The following is a 16,166-nucleotide window of genomic DNA, read 5'->3' as shown; positions in this document are numbered from 1 at the left end:
GCTGCATGTCTGCATGTTCTGGAGATTTGCTGTAGACTGAAGAGTCACTTGAACCAGAACCTGCAGCAGGTAGAGAACAAGACAAAGACAACCACTGCTAGTGCCAAAATCTACCACTACTGTACTGTGCACTGTTACTACAAGAAAAGATCTCACAATAAGAAAAGTCATCAGTTGTCACTAAAGCTAGGCAATCAGTGGGCAATCATGCCATTATTTTATTTAATCTACATGTATTTTATTCTTTAATATGGGATGCAATGAAATCTTTTTTTAAATTATCATTATTATTATTATTATTATTATTATTATTATTATTGGTTAAAAGTGTGCAGTTATTTCAAGATGTTGGGAGTGTACATGCAGAAAGCCCAGTCTGACCTGCTGAAGTTACTCTCTTTCTAAAATTCATCCAAGGTGGCTTTAAAAAATCCACAATAGAATCAGCTGCCATTCGCCTTTGCGTGGTCAAAACAGCTGCTCCTGTGTTTTAAATGCTCAGTTTAAGAAACACTGATGGATGGTGGTGATACCAGTAAAACAACTCTGGTGGGCAAAAGAGATTTCACAAGTGTGGGACAGAGGATACTGCAACAATCCCAATTTAGGGTTTCCTGGTATTGAACTTACTGAACTAAATACTGACCTGATAGGCAGTTTCATAAGCCACTTTAAAAGTACTGCCAATCCCACCAAAGAATACTTCCAGATTTCAAAATAAAGGTTTGTTTTGTTTCCATTTCTCTTGTTATTAGCAGTTAAAGAGCAGAATAATCCATGCTCGTTAAACTGAAGGAGAATCAATTACAGCACACATGAATAAATATTGAAAACTAAGCAACCCAACTTTGCTCCTGATGATAGTAATGAGACCCTCTGTTATCATCACAAGGTCATCTCTTATAATTATAAGATCAGTAAGAGATAAGGTGTCTTTTGAGGCCTTTTTTAATTGATTGCATTTCCACATAAAACCAGAACGAAATGTAGGTTTATTCAGGCTTGTTTGTTTAGCGCTGCAGCACAGATGTGTTGCTTAGAATGGAAATAGGCCTGAGATTTGTGGGACAACGACAGGGTGGAGATTCTGGTATTTGATGGGGGACCACTAGAGAGATGTGGAGGTGTCGGGTAGCTCCTCACAGGAGCTCCGGAGAACCTGGTCAGAGCCGTGGGGTGGAGTGATGGCAGGAGGTGCACATTGTGTATATGTGTGTGGGGGTCATTAACAGGGCGAGGTCACGGCCTTTTGGGAGCAGATTATAGTAATGAGAGGGATAATGGAGCTGGTGTGTGTGTATTGATCTGAGATGGTCCAGAGGGATTCATAATGCGGTCTCTAAATCTGCCTAATGATGCGTCATACAGGGGGTCTGTGTATGTGTGTAGTGTGTCGATATTATGAAACAACACACACACACCCATCAACCAGTGTTGTAGATGTAAACAATATTCTGATGTATCAAACAGGCTACCTCCACATATACTGAAGTAGCTGTACAGACACGTGTTATCTGTTTATTTATATATATCTCTGGGTTAATACTTTAAATTTAGGGCATGCGGAACTCAGTTTCTGATCCATGCAGAATTTTAAGTGAAGATGTTCTTCAGTTTGTTCAGATACTTAATGTCAGCCACGATAACAAAGTGTGTTGTGATCAGCGTTCAAGTAAGGACAGTCAGCTGTTGGGCTGATTGATTATGTTTGTCATCACTTGGTAAGTTGATTGTTGTTTTAATTAACGCATTAAGAGCTCATATTAAAATTTTAGTATTTTTAGAAAAATATTTGCAGTCTTCCAAATCTTATTGTCCAAAATGAAAAGTTATTTAACTTCTTGAGTGCACATAAATAAACATATAAAACTGCTTCACCTATCAGAACACAACTGCAGAGGAACGTGAAGTGGAACCCTCAGCTGGCTATGATGAAAAATAGTTCATAGACATTTTATAATCCAGAACTTTATGTAATCAGCAGCAGTAATTTTTCTATTTTATCTTTTTTGTTCACTAAAAGTAGCACATGAACACATTTTTTTTCTTTCATTTTTGACTTTTAAGGGCACTATATTGTGGACCAAAACACACAGTGGCATGTGGTGTAGTTGGAAATATTACCTACAGCCAAGGAGCTATGCTAGTAGCAGTGTAAAGCCGCCAGTGTATCCCACTGCAATGGTTGCTTCACGTGCTGCCGGTAACGTCATCACACAGCCACTCCTGAAAAGCAGGTGTCACTACTCAGATATTTGTTAAATGCTAATAAACATGAAGTGCAACTGAGTCTCAATAAAGGAGACTCAAAGGATCAAAAACTCATGACTGTGAACCAGTTTGCCACCAAGTGGTTTGCACATCTGGGCAAAATCTCTTAGTAATGCATGGAGTCGTTTTTGATCCTCTGAAAATGGGGGGACTCTGCATGAAAATCACTGTAATTACTGAAGTGTTAAGGGAGAGCTTTTGAATTAAAGCTGTGTCTACTTCACATCTACATTGTTTTGTTTAAAATTCACTGTTGTGGTATTACTGTGCTAAGATGTATGGACCTAACTATCTTTTAGTCTGCTGAACAATAACTGGCTCATAGCCCATCACTAGTGTAGCTAACCAACCATTGCAGGGTTTCATTTTCTTTCAAAATCCAACCTATGATGCACCTGCTAAATGTGTGTGTGCATGTGTGCGTGTTTTCAGGGTTCAGCAGCCGTCCTACAAATCTGAAAGTCTTCATCAACCCTAGCAGCCACAAGAAGGAGGCCGTTCACATCTACAGAGACCACGTGGCTCCTCTATTCAAGATGGCTGACATCCGAACCGACATCACAGGTTAGTCCATCCAAGTGTTTATTTTTCTGCTCAGTAGAAACACTGAAAAATTAGATTAATAAATATAAATAAATGTATGTATTTTTGTGTGTTTATTTTTAAATATAAAACTATGTGAGGCAGGGTTTTAACAACTAGATCTTTACTGACACCAGACATGATACTGAAATCTGTGTGCGCGCGTGTGTGTGGAGGGAGTCCAAAGGTCAGAGTTAATGGCAGCTTCTGGTCGCTAGGTAACCTGATATAGGGGGCGGAGCTTAGCCCATCTGTTGTGACAGAGGGAGACAGCCTCCTCTGCACTCCTCCCCTCATCTTCTCCATCTTTTTTCCTCTCCTTTCCTGTCTCCTCCTGTTTCCAATCATTTGCTCTTGTCTCATTTCCAGTGCTTCTCCTCTCTGCTGTTTTCTTGTTTTCTTTCCACCTGTCCTCTTTTCACCTTTCTGTTTTCCTCTCCTGCCTCATATCCTTGTGTCCTCTTTCCTTCTCATTTCCTATCTTCTTGTCGCATCACTTTTCCCATGTTTCCTTTTTCTCCTCCTTTTTTCTTGATTCCTCCTGGTTGCTTCTGCTCTCCCCCTCTCAGCAGATGGTGTGATATCCGCTGTCCCACTTTTTTTTTTGGCAGTCATCAAACACACACTTCATCTGACCACACATATGCACGAACACTTTATCTCTGTCCATCTCAATGTCTCTCCATCTGCTTACTTATTTTTTCCCCCTCTCTCTGTCTTTACCTGTCTTTCTCTCTCCAGTAACAGAGAGGAAGGGTCATGCTCTCTCAGTGATAAAGGAATGCAAACTGGATGAATATGATGGGTTAGTCATCTATATCTTTTTTGCTTTCAAAATCATTGCTTGGTTGGGATTCATCAGGATTTTTCCATTTAAAAAATCCAGAGTAAGAAATTATTGTAAAAATAATTTACAGTTTAAATGTAGTTTTGTTATTATTCATCCATAGATGTTCAGTATCATAATATGTTGCTTTCTGAACCAATGTGTGACTGATTACAGACAGGTGGAGCCACCTTTAATTGTGCTGAAAGTAGTCAACGCACTTGAAGATGATCAGATGATCTGCTGTATCGTGTGTGTCAAATATCAAGTAGACGTTTCTGTATGTTAAGCTTAAAGCAATCCGCTGTCAGCACTGTGAGATCGATGAAACTGTCTGTAGCTTTTAAACTGGATGAGTCTAAAATATGCACTTGAAGGCGAGATAAATGATCTCAGGTCCAAGTTAAAAGAAAGCTAGCTGACGATCAGCTGGTCCCTATTCCTCAAGAGGACAGGTGATAGTGGAATCTTACAGTTGGAAATAGTTGACTGTTTAAAGGTAAGTGCGTTGACATGAAACTTACCATGTTTAAATTGTGACATCATCCTGCTGCTGAACTGAGGTGAACTGGATAATCAAACAGCAGTTTACCGTCAAAGGCGGACACTGAAACACACTGACCCTGACTGATCTCACACACCTCATGCACACACACACACACAGGTAAGATGATCAAATACCAAACATTAACTGTTCACTTTGTTGTTAAAGTTAAAATAACTTTTCATTCCAGTGACAGAACAGCAGCTACAAGTACAAAAGCAGCTATCAAATTCTCATCAGTCTTTTTCTGATTGTTTGTGTGTGTGTGTGTGTGTGTGTGTGTGTGTGTGTGTGTGTGTGTGTGTGTGTGTGTGTGTGTGTATGTAAGCAGCTTTTGTGCTCAGCCCTCATAAAGCTTAATGTGCTTAGAGAAGATTAGCTCCGCGTTGCTAAGCTAGCTGCTGAGTGTGGGTAGGTGTTTGGGGGTGTGTGTGTGTGTGTGTGTCTGTGTGATTTGGTTGAAACCTACATTTGCCAATTAGGTTGGCTGTCACCGTGGCGACTACAGCTCCAGGTAATCCCATACTCAGGAAGAGGGGGAGGGGACGGAGACTGTTCACCTCCCATTTACTGAAAATAAAGACTCGGAAGATGAACCTTCTCACTTTCTCACTTTTGTTTACTTTTTTTCATTAATACTAACAAACAATAACTGCCTCCCACCCTACCCTAAAATAAAATACAACTTTTTTTTTTCAAAAGCGGTCAAAATATGAGTTTTATCTTTCGTGTGACTCTGTATGGGTCATTAGTAGAAATGTGACTGTAAATGATTCCCTCTCTGTCTCTTTGAGCGTACCATATGATAGACTGTCCAGAGTGTATCCTTTTTTTCACCCTGTGATTGTGAGTTCTTATTTTTCTCTCTCTCCATCTGTTATGGTTAAAATATTGCTCGAAAGCATTTCACACCATGAGTTAAATATATATTTGTTTTAGTTTTATAGTCAACTTTATTCTAAACTTACGATTTTAACACTTAACTTAAGATTCTAAAACAAGACATGGATTATACTACTGCCTGTTAGTGTGTAGACCTTTAAAGCCCCCCAGCAATCATAAATATTAAAGAGTTTGGTGACTGTAGGAGAGCAATTCACTGGAGCCTTTCAAAATAAAACCCATCACAGTCATTCTAAAATCCAGTTTCTGTGTGTCTACTAGTTTAGTTGTAGTCTAATTCGAGTATCAAAACTTTGGTACTGATGTTTTTCTATTGAACAAGAAATGTTGAGAAATATTTGTGCTTAATTAAAATACAAACCTTTCCAGTGAAAATACAACCTAGAGTATTTATAAATATCCATTCACCATCTGTCGATATTCATCAATAGTTAAAAGAAATAAGTACTCAGCATCACACATTCAGGACCACCCTGCACAAACATTTTAGTTAGTGCCCAAAAACATTCAGGTTACTTACCCTGTTGTATTATAAAACAAATTGTCAATTTTACTAGAAAAGCCACATCCTCTGCTGGATGGTTTTCCTTTAAATCATCAGGAGTTTGAGATCTGTGAAATGTCTTCTAGGTGTATTATACTTTTTGTGGCTGTGAGTTTGTTAAGTCTGCTTGGGTCCAAATAATGTAAATGTTGTCATTAGGTGCCAAGATTGAGTCCCTGACAATTTTTTGTGACCATGCGTTTATGGAGACTTCACATTTCAATGAGCCAACAATGGATCAACACTTCAAGCAGCCCTCAAAAGTGCTATAAGAGGACTATAATGTCAGTGAAGTCTGTGTCCTTGACTTAGTATAACCACCTCAATGAGCTTCACAATAAACCCTTATTTAGATTTGGATGATTGAGACTGACTTGTGTAAATGTCTACCTGTCCTCACACTAGTTTTTTTCCACCTGTCCGTCAGGGTGGTGTGCGTCGGTGGAGATGGTTCAGTTGCAGAGTTGTGTCATGCTCTGGTCCTCAGAGCCCAGCTGGATGCAGATTCCCCAGAAAAACCAGTGAGAGCTGCACTGCCACTGGGAATCATCCCAGCTGGTAAGCGAGGGCATTCTCATACAGAACCACTGCTTTAAGGTCTCATAAGGTTTGGTATGCTGGTATGCAAAAACACGACATGAAGTACTTTTATTAACGGTCTGTCTTCACATGTTTGCAGGTTCCACAGATGTGGTTTCCTGTTCTGTTCATGGAGTCAGAGATCCAGTCACTGCAGCCCTCCACATCGTCTTGGGTAAAGCTTACATGTTGTAGATCTGTTACATAGATTGGGGTTGGTTGGAATTGTCTTTAGTAAATCTATATTTGGATCACCTAGCGTCGTCTATGCCTTTTTATAAATCTGTCCAAGATTTTAAATTTTCAAGGACAAAAATCTGTTCTGTTTTAATATTAAATCTGTGGCAATCGTAGCCAGGTTCTTCGTGTAACAGACATCATTTCCTTAAAGCATATCACACCAAAGCTCAGCTCTTGCTAAGCTTTGGTGTGATTGGCTGAATGTCAGTCCGGCAGCAGGGACAGTGTTTAAGAACAAACAAACATGCAGACAGACGGTGGGACTGGAGGGAGTGAACAGACAGATGTCTAACAACAGGGTCTGTTTCACTTGAAATCACTAAATCACAGGTTTACACTGCTTGCAGCAGCCCCGCCCCCTTTGTCTCTGACCACCACACTGTCAGGTAAACACGGTAACCAATCACCTAGCAGCAGGGCGGGCAGCTGTGTTTGAATGACAGCTTATGGTGTGATGATGTTTCATTGTCACTAATTAATACTGCGAGCTGAGTTTGTATGTGTGTGAGACAGATGGGAAAATTCAATAGCCCTAATGAGACTACTTCCTGAACAATAGAAAACTGTTAAAATTCCCAGGTAGGAAGCTGTTCCCACAGACACCAGGTGACTGCAGGTGAATTTTCCTGTCTTCATAACACTGATGAGGTGTGCTCATCCACAATCACATGATCTCCTTGCTGGACGTTAAACTACTAACAGGGGCGGAAGCATCAGTGCTGCTGCTATGGTTACCAGAGCCTGAGCATCCCTTGAAAATAGCGGCTTAACTGTTGACCTTTTATCAACTTATGTTTGGGAGTTGCAGCTGACACTTAAAATTTTCTGTATGTGAAATGGCCTTAGCTTGTTTATAGGTGTGTGTCAGACCTTTTGTATTTCTGGCTGTTTTTTTGTATATAAAAAAGCATTTCAGCTGTAGAGAGAGCTACAGGCGAAAACTACAACAAATGGCTGCAGGCTGCTATCCAACAAAATAAGCATCCAAAATTAAACTAATGTTTGGAAAAGCTGTGTTCAAAATTCATTGCTCTGTTTAACAGAGGCTGGAAAATCCTTCATAAGGGGGCCAATTCTGTCCTGATCTCAAAACATAAATATATAAAAGCATGACATGAAAGTCACCACCTTGACCACTTTACAATAATCTCATCAATGATCACCTTACCTGTTTAAAGCAGTTTGCCTCGTTCATTGTTGTATGAAAAACTACTTGCTCACAGAGTTTAAAATTTTTTCCAGAAGTTCAAAACCTGCTGAGTCTTTTCTAGCCTGGCTTGTTAGAAACCTTCACTGCAACAATGAGTGGGACAAAAATAGAGACAATTTTAGCAATATGTGAATTTCTCTTTTCTGATATAGCAAAACCCAAAGCAATGCAATAGCCTGTACACTGAAACTTCAGCATACTGTATCTCTAGACTCACAAACAGATTCAATATGATATTGATATATATTAAATTAATACTCAACGGTTGGCCCTCCTGGTGTTTGGAGGGGTATCTTTGTTGGCACCGTCATCATAGCAGTAACGAACAACCAGAAGGCAAGCTGGTCGAGGTTCAAATAGCAATTAGGATTAGCCAAGCTAGCTGTCTGGGAGTAACAACGGCCTGATGTAACTCATATACAACAGTCTGAATAATTCGATTTTTGACATTTTGATGCCAGAAGTACAAGCAATATGGCGCATTTACAAGTGCATAAATGAAGCATGAAACTGGTACATGTGAACCCTGCTTTACAAAAGTGTGAGTCTGCATTTTTACCTGCATTTATCCACAAACCAGTAATTTTTGTGCAGGTCATCTACTAATTAGTACTGGGCAGTGTAGAAATGTTGTAGAAAGTGTAGAAAGTTTTGTTGCTGCTTTGTCTGCTGTTTTTTGTTTTTGTTTTTTCATTATGAACACTCTGTTCACTTCCGGCACATTACAGTGATTTCTGCCTTGGCACAGAATGACTATAAATCTACCTTCATTAATGATTTACTCAAGAACTTGAACATTGGAAGTTATAAGAACTTCCACAAGTCCTGAAAAAGTCTCCAAGCTTTCTCCTTGAGGATGTTTCACAGCGTCAACAAACTCAGCTCACAAAGCAGATGCACTAACCAGCTCCTCAGACACTGAGTCGACTCCCTGCTCGCTGTTTGCTCACATGAACCCAATAAAATAAACAAATCATTCAATTCTTCTAGAGTTTTTAAATGTTAATAGAATGAATGTTTCAAATTCTGATGATAATAGTAATTAGAGTCATTTCACTGTGACATATTACAGAGTAATAATTTGATTTCTATGCTATCAATCCAAAAAGCCCAGCAGCCTTCTCATACAGTGACATAACAACATCTCCACAGAGTGTTGGGGTATTTTCAAAGTATGTTTTAGAAAAGCTTGTTTCAAGAGGGGGAAAATTATGGTTTAATTCAATAAAAAACAAAGTTTAAAGTTACAGCCTTGGAGCTGAGCAGCAGCCCTAAATCATCCTACTGGTGGTTTCATGTGTCCATTTTTAGCGCTGCCCTTAAAAACGAGATACTGTATCTCAAGGGGCCTTTAAATAAATTAAAATTCATTTATGTTGCAGTTGTGCAGCAGTCTGTTACAGGTGCCATTTTAGATATACGACTTCTGACGGATGTCTTTTGTCTCCTCCCTAAATGCTTGTGTGGGATAATTATTGGTTGATATTCATTTATTTCAGCATTTTTTAAAAATGACTTGTGTGAGCATTTTACTGCTAACAGAAACAGTCATCCAGCTCATGTGATGCTAACACAACTTTCTAATAATCAGTTAGTTTACTGTTGAATTAACTCAGTCATTTTGGTGTTTTTACTTTCACTGATTATTATATTTGTACTTAATATATATAGGATATATTAGGTACAAATATTTTTTTACATTCAACCACTTGATCCACTATATTTTTGAATAAGAGCTACCAATATGGTATGGAAATAAATCCTAAAGGTGGATTAGGAGCCAAACAGAAAGATAATGATTTTGTGATGTAAATGAATATTGGTTGGACCTTTTAAGAATCGCCGCAGGTTTGATCTCGGTGACACACTGACCGTCTCAGCTTTAATCCTGCGCAACACACACTGACACACAAACACACTGACAACACGCCATATGGTGAGGAAATCAGATTCTGTCCAGAGAGACAGACAGGCAGTCAGACAGACAGGTGCGGAGACAGCAGTTCAGTTCAGTAGGTTACAGCAGGTATGTGGCCAGATGGCCCGCTTAGTGCGTGTGCCTTTGTGTGTATCCATCTAAAAGCTGGTGGAGCATCTCAGTAAAGGAGCTTGATGGAAAAATCTGGTTATTTTTAAAATTATTTTAGTTATTTCTATGGTTTGTGCTGCGTTCAAAGGCTGTAGAAAAATAAAACCGTAAGCAGTGTTTGGCGTGGAAGCCATTTTTTACCACACACATAAAAGAATCTGAGGAAACGTTGATAATGTTTCCTCAGATTCAGAGTTATTAATCGGCTTCACACATTCTGTTAATTAGCCGTATTTTAGACTGTGTGTATTTGTATGTCTCATTTTGTATGGATAAAAACCACAAAATGTACAAACGCATAGTAAGGTTACAAAATGATTCATTTTCAGTGTGAAGGCTTGGAGTAAGAGTTGTGTGATGTCCTCTGAAGTGATGGAAACACAGCTGTGTGTGTTGCTGCATCCTAACTGTTTCTAATGAATCGTTTAAAGGGTCTTCTCTCAGTGTGCTGGTGTCTCTCTGCCTGCAGGTCACCTGCAGCAGGTGGACATGTGCAGCTTCTCGTCTCATGGCCAGTTGGTGTGCTTCGGTTTCTCTGCCATGTTTGGCTTTGGCGGGCGGAGTTTAGCGAGGGCAGAAAAGAAGAGATGGATGCCATCGTCACGGCGGCGAGAGTATGCTCTGGTTAAGACGCTGGCTAGGCTGAGGTGACACACACACACATATATAATTTTTACTTTTAAATGTAAATGTGCGTTCCTAAGGCCTCAGTCACACAGACCTGACTGACTGACCTCAGTGACCCCATAGCAACCACTGGTCACTAAGGAAAACTGTATTCCATGACTGTTTGGTTGCTAGAGGTTGTTAGCTGTTGCTGAGTGAAACTGGTCACAAAGAGGTATACAGTGCTCCACGGTGCTTGTGATGCTTTTGATTGCTGGAAGGTTGCTGAGGTCACTCGTAGTATGTATGGATGACACTGATTTGTCTGCAAAAAAATTGTCTGTTTCCTGTTAGCATCCCATTTTTATCATTTCGCTAAAGCTAGAGTCAGTGTCTTCCATGTGGCAATCTGATAGCAACACAAGTAATCACAAGGTGATTTTTGGTGCATCACTTTCTTTGCCACCATTTTAGACATGCTGAAAGCAAGCATCCTCCAGCAACCACTCATAAAATACATATTTTTCCTTAGCGACCGGAGGTTGCCAAGGGGTTGCCAACTGGTCTCTAAGTGTGACTGAGGTCTAGCTAGGTCTAGGACTAGCTGGTTTCTTATTTCTTTTTTTCTTTGTCTCCCTCAGACCGGAGGACTGTCAGCTCTCCTTTTTATCAGCAAGGAAGTCAAACAGCAATTTGTTTGTACAGCGGTGAGAAACACGCGCGCACACAAACACGCACATATGCTCTGTGATGTTGGATGGTACATCTAAAGTGTCTTCAGACCACCATAAAAAACAATATGCATTTGTTTAAACAGGTTACAAGCACTCAGAGGAGACTGTAATTGTTCCACACCAACAGTGTTTGTTAGTTTGCTGCGCTGTTACATTTACTCAGCAGCTGAACCAGAAAGGCAAACACACCGCGTAACAGCTTGTCTACTACAGAGACTTGCAGCACAAATCTACCAGAAACAAAATCAACGTAAATTTATTAAGAGCAGTGAGAGCCTGTTTGAGTCAAAGCTGTTGTTTTACCATGATTAGTTTAATAACTGGCTCTGTGTTTGATGATATTGGTCCGTTATATAAATTTTCTTCACTGTGAATGCAACTCTTCTGTCATGTTTGAAAAATTAACTTGATTTCTTGCTTCTCAGAGATAAGGACCAGGACCAAGACCAGGACCCAAAGTCCGGTAAAACCACTACTTCTCTATTAAAATGGACAAATCAGATTTTAATCGCTACCAGCTACTCTCTGTCTTACTTTTTCTTTCTTTGATTTGTGTGTACAGAGGGGGAGGAGTCCTGGGTGACCAATCAGGGCCTGTATCTGAGCATCAGCATCATGTCTATCCCTTGCCTGAGTCCACACGCACCTCAAGGACTAGCTCCAAACACCAGGTACACAGTGTACGAAGATTAGCTCGATCTTCTGCTCTTTGGCCTTGAATGCATCACAGTGCACGTTAATGCATGATGATGTTTCTAATAATGCTAACAGTCTCCACCACTTCCTGTTTTTGACAGTTTGGCAAATGGCAGTGCAGCGCTGATTGCGGTCGGAAACACCTCCAGGTCTGAGTTTATTAAACACCTAAAGAGATACAGCAGCTCTACTGGACAGGTGAGAACACCTGCCAGAGGTGAAAATAACATGAATCAATTTATTCCATTCAAATCCTCACTAAAACCTTTAGCAGATCTTTTAAGGCTCAGGAACTGAACATTTGCAATCTAAAATCTAAAATATTCACAACTAAGGAATGTCGGAGTATGATAGCTACCTTTTTTTCTTTACAAACTCCCAGTTTACTCAAAAAAATATGCATTTTTTTCTGTCTGGTGCAGTTGAAGTTCAAGTGTTTGCAAGTTCTCATTGTGAAATTGCAAATGAGTTATGGATTTCATCATCTACAGTACATATTACTATTAAAATAATTTTTAAAAATGGGGCAAATCTTTGTACACAAGAAAATAAACTAAAAAAAACCCCTAACAGCATAAACACACAAAAACCTGCAGAAATCAACATTTCCAAGACTGTTCTGAGTGGACATTGTGCGTCAGTTAAACTCTACTGTGCAAAAAAAGCAAAGACAACATGTTGTAGTTTAATTGCACAGAGCTGGTGCAGTGTGTAGATTATGCTGATGACAGCCTCAGCTGTTATATATGTTTCCACCCGGATGTTTTCCACCGAAGAGAGCAATTTATTGTCGTGGGAACTCACTCTTGACTTCAGGGTCACACAAGCACTTTGACTCGGGACAATTTTGTGATTGTGTTACAGTCGATTAATGGCTGCTGATTATACCACAATCCCTCAACGTTCACAACACCTAAAGACTCTAGAAGATGGGAAAGTAGGTTCCAGTTTTAAAAATACCGCAGTTTTCCTTGAAGTTAGTGAGTAGATTAGCCTGGTTCAGCATGACCTGGTCTGGGCAGAGAGACTGCACACTAACCCACTTACTAAATATACTGGCAGTGTGGTGTTCAGACTTGGAGTAAACAGGCTGTTTACTGACTGGCCTACATCCTGCTAGCGTCCGTCCTGACATCTCAGCAGAAAGCACGGCAAAAGTGGGTGTTCAAGTGGAGCTGCCCACATGTGACCCTTACAGTTTATGTCCTACTGTGGACTTTAAACCTCTCCTGTCACTTGTGTGATGTAGAGTGTGTGAAAAACTGAATACACCTTTACTAATCTGATGATTTTATCAAAATAATTTTAAAGTTTCAGTGCTTTTTGGTGCAAATCCTCCTGTGTGTTGGTATTGAAGCAGCATTAAATTGAAGTGGAGCTGCAGTTATACATTAACCTGCTGGATATTTCCATGATCAATTAATCATATCCTTTGTTTGCTTTGATCTATTAAAAAAAGCTGAAAATGTAGGTCTCTCTCTTTAATGAGATGCAATAAATTCAAATTCATATTATCAAATAGACAAAATATTAGAAACTGCTAGAGAAAATTTTTAAGCCATCAATTAGGCGTAGTGGAGTAGTAAAATATTTCTCTCTACAATTCACAGTCTTGTGAAGTTAAATCAAGTGTGTATTTAAGGACAGTACTGGAATCCTCTGGGCTCTTGTTTTAAGATAGATGTTAATCTGTCCTATAAGAACGGCTTTAATTTAAGAAAGCGCAAACCTGCAGGAGAGGACAGCAGACAGACAGACAGACAGTGGGACAGTCAGCTGGTCTTTGCTGCCCCCTGTTGGAGCCTCACAGCAGAGGACAGTGGACCGGAAGAACCACAGACAGATCCTGCTTCTCTCTAACAAGCTGCTTAACGGAGATCTTAATGGCTCTTTCTGACCTCATCAGCTCAGCTTTAACACACACACACACACACACACACACACACACAGAAACACACACACAGACAAAGCTCTGACTGATTATCTGTGTGCAGTTCAACTTCTCCTTCGTGGAGACGCATGCTGTGTCAGCAGTGAAGATTCGCCCCTCCTCACTGATTGGCTGTTCTGAGGATGAGAGTGAAGAGGAGGGTGACTTGAAAACCACACCCTTCATCCACGCAGAAGGAACAACCTTCCCCTGGAACATCGACGGAGAGCTGGTGGAAATTGCTAATGAAGTGCTCATCAGGTGGGACGCTCACGCCTTCGTTATTAAAAATATATCCAGATAATACAATCATTACAAACATAGGAATTACTCTGAATTGATTAATTCAAGCATTGATTATTGATGATCAAGGCACTATTTTTCCTTTTAGTTCCGATCAATAAAATACAGCAAGAAGAGGTGAATATAGAGGATAATAATAATAATGATAATTATTATTATTTTGGACAATGGCTGCTCTTTCATTTATTTTCAGTCCAGTCCTTGTACCTCATCCTTTTCAGAGGTATCTTGTTTTGTTTATTAAAACATTAACAGTGATTTATGATTCTTTCAAACATAAAAAGGGACCTAACACAAGGGCTGAACCCATGTTGTGTCTACACATAACAGACAACTTAGCACGAAATAATATTTTTGCACCAATATGATGATTGTCAAAGAGATATTAGCCACAAACTTGGTATATCTCTATGGAAGAGGATTAGAGAAACTGGAAAAAAAGTGCCTCTTTTTTTCCAGTTTCCCCCAGAATTCTGAAATTAAAGTCGGAATTCAGACCTTTTTCTCAGAATTCTGACTTTTTTCTCAAAATTCTGACTTTTTTTTTCTCCAGAATTCTGACTTTTTTTTTCAGAATTCTGACTTTTTTCTCAGAATTCTGACTTTTTTCTCAGAATTAAGAATTCTGAGATTAAAGTCAGAATTCTGAAAAAGAAAAAAAAAAGACGTGCCTACTTTTTTTTTCTTTTCCAGTGGCCCTAATCCTCATCCGTAATATCTCAGTATGATGTTCAGTGAGTTCTTAAAAGATTTGAGGAAACTGGACAAACGGAAGACAAAAGAAGAAGTGACCGGCCTAAAAAACAGATAACATGATTTGAAAGTCATGTTGAAATTCATCGAAAGAAATTGAAAAATTTAGCAAAGACCTGAAAATGCATCTGATCCATCTGCTGCTCACTGAAGCCTCATTTGAAATGGTCTCAGTTTAAGTGTGGTTGTTAAGAAGCCATTCTTCATGAATGGAAACGTGGCTGAGTTGTGCCAAATTACACAAGAACTGGATTGAATATCAGTGACAATAGATGTTATAGGGGGATGAATTCATATTTGAATATTTGAATCAAATTTTTTTTTGTGTGTGTGTGGAGCAGGTCAGGAGAGAGGTACAACAGTGAGTGTCAACAGCCATCACTAAAGCAGGTGGAGGCTCTGTCATGTTTTGGTGCTGCTTTTCATCCAGTAGTGCAAAAATTGATGAAATAATGAAGAAAAGTACCAGCAGATTTTGATCCACGATGCGATTGGTTTCATTTTTCACAGTACCAAGCGACTGACTGGTCTCCTTGTCCTGGAGCTCACACTGTGTTTGTTTCTTTACATTCTGTGACATTTACATCAATACCAATCAGGCCATGCTCCTGCAACCATAGCAACATGTCTGCAGGTCCTTAATATCCACCTGACTGTGTGTCTGCGTTTCTGTATGTCTTTGTGGTGCATTCAGAGTCCACCCAAGACTCATCACTCTGTACGGCGAGGAGGTGGAAGAGGCAGAGTCTTCTGTCTCCTGCAGCTGCATCTGAGAACAACAAGGGGGCGCTGCTCTGTGTGACACTCACCACGGTAACCAAAATGACTCAACAGTGGTCTTTGTACAGACTCTGAACTCACAATTTGAAACTTTGGTCGTCCGCCCATGATTTTAACGATATATTCTTAGAGGAAAAATAAATAAAATAAAAAAAGCTCCTTTACTTTAAAGCTGTATTAATTTTATATTCTTTTTATCAAAGTATAATGTGAATGTTTTGTAAGTTTTATTCATGTATCAGCTGCAGAACTGACCAATGCACATAAAAATGGTTTAATGTTTACAATTTACTACAGTTTCATTACCCATTTCTCACAGATCATGTGACTTTAATTTCATATGTTGCTTTTTTTCATCCAGTTTTTGTTTCTGTGGCAGAGAACAAACTTGTTTAATTTGTGTTCAAAATCCAGTTTATTTCACTTCCCAAAGGGTTCATGTTTGAATAAAGGTATTAATAGGTGACTTTTCTATCTGTGCAGATGATGGTGAAGCAAAAGCAGACCTGATGTATGCATGTAGATTCTCATTTTGACTCAAATCATACTGCGACTGGAATAAAGTATAAAAATCAA

The 16,166-nt window shown here is 39.4% G+C and overlaps 1 protein-coding gene across 1 annotated transcript in view; it reads left to right on the top strand.

Moving 5' to 3' along the window:
- cerkl (CERK like autophagy regulator) overlaps positions 1–16,166 on the top strand; it is a 32,893-nt gene extending 16,727 nt beyond the window's left edge. Inside the window, exons 4-14 of the mRNA XM_084907552.1 lie at positions 2,704–2,835; positions 3,595–3,658; positions 6,098–6,228; positions 6,350–6,424; positions 10,258–10,435; positions 11,036–11,101; positions 11,554–11,591; positions 11,691–11,799; positions 11,926–12,022; positions 13,819–14,015; positions 15,505–16,166. Coding sequence (XP_084763678.1) covers positions 2,704–2,835; positions 3,595–3,658; positions 6,098–6,228; positions 6,350–6,424; positions 10,258–10,435; positions 11,036–11,101; positions 11,554–11,591; positions 11,691–11,799; positions 11,926–12,022; positions 13,819–14,015; positions 15,505–15,583 — 1,166 coding nt within the window. The 3' untranslated portion in view covers positions 15,584–16,166. The remainder of the gene's footprint in view (positions 1–2,703; positions 2,836–3,594; positions 3,659–6,097; positions 6,229–6,349; positions 6,425–10,257; positions 10,436–11,035; positions 11,102–11,553; positions 11,592–11,690; positions 11,800–11,925; positions 12,023–13,818; positions 14,016–15,504) is intronic.

This window comes from Perissodus microlepis, chromosome 16 (assembly GCF_051167445.1).
Source record: "Perissodus microlepis isolate ML-2025 ecotype Zambia chromosome 16, ASM5116744v1, whole genome shotgun sequence".
Taxonomy (NCBI): domain Eukaryota; kingdom Metazoa; phylum Chordata; class Actinopteri; order Cichliformes; family Cichlidae; genus Perissodus; species Perissodus microlepis.
This window is presented reverse-complemented; position numbering and strand designations above follow the sequence as displayed.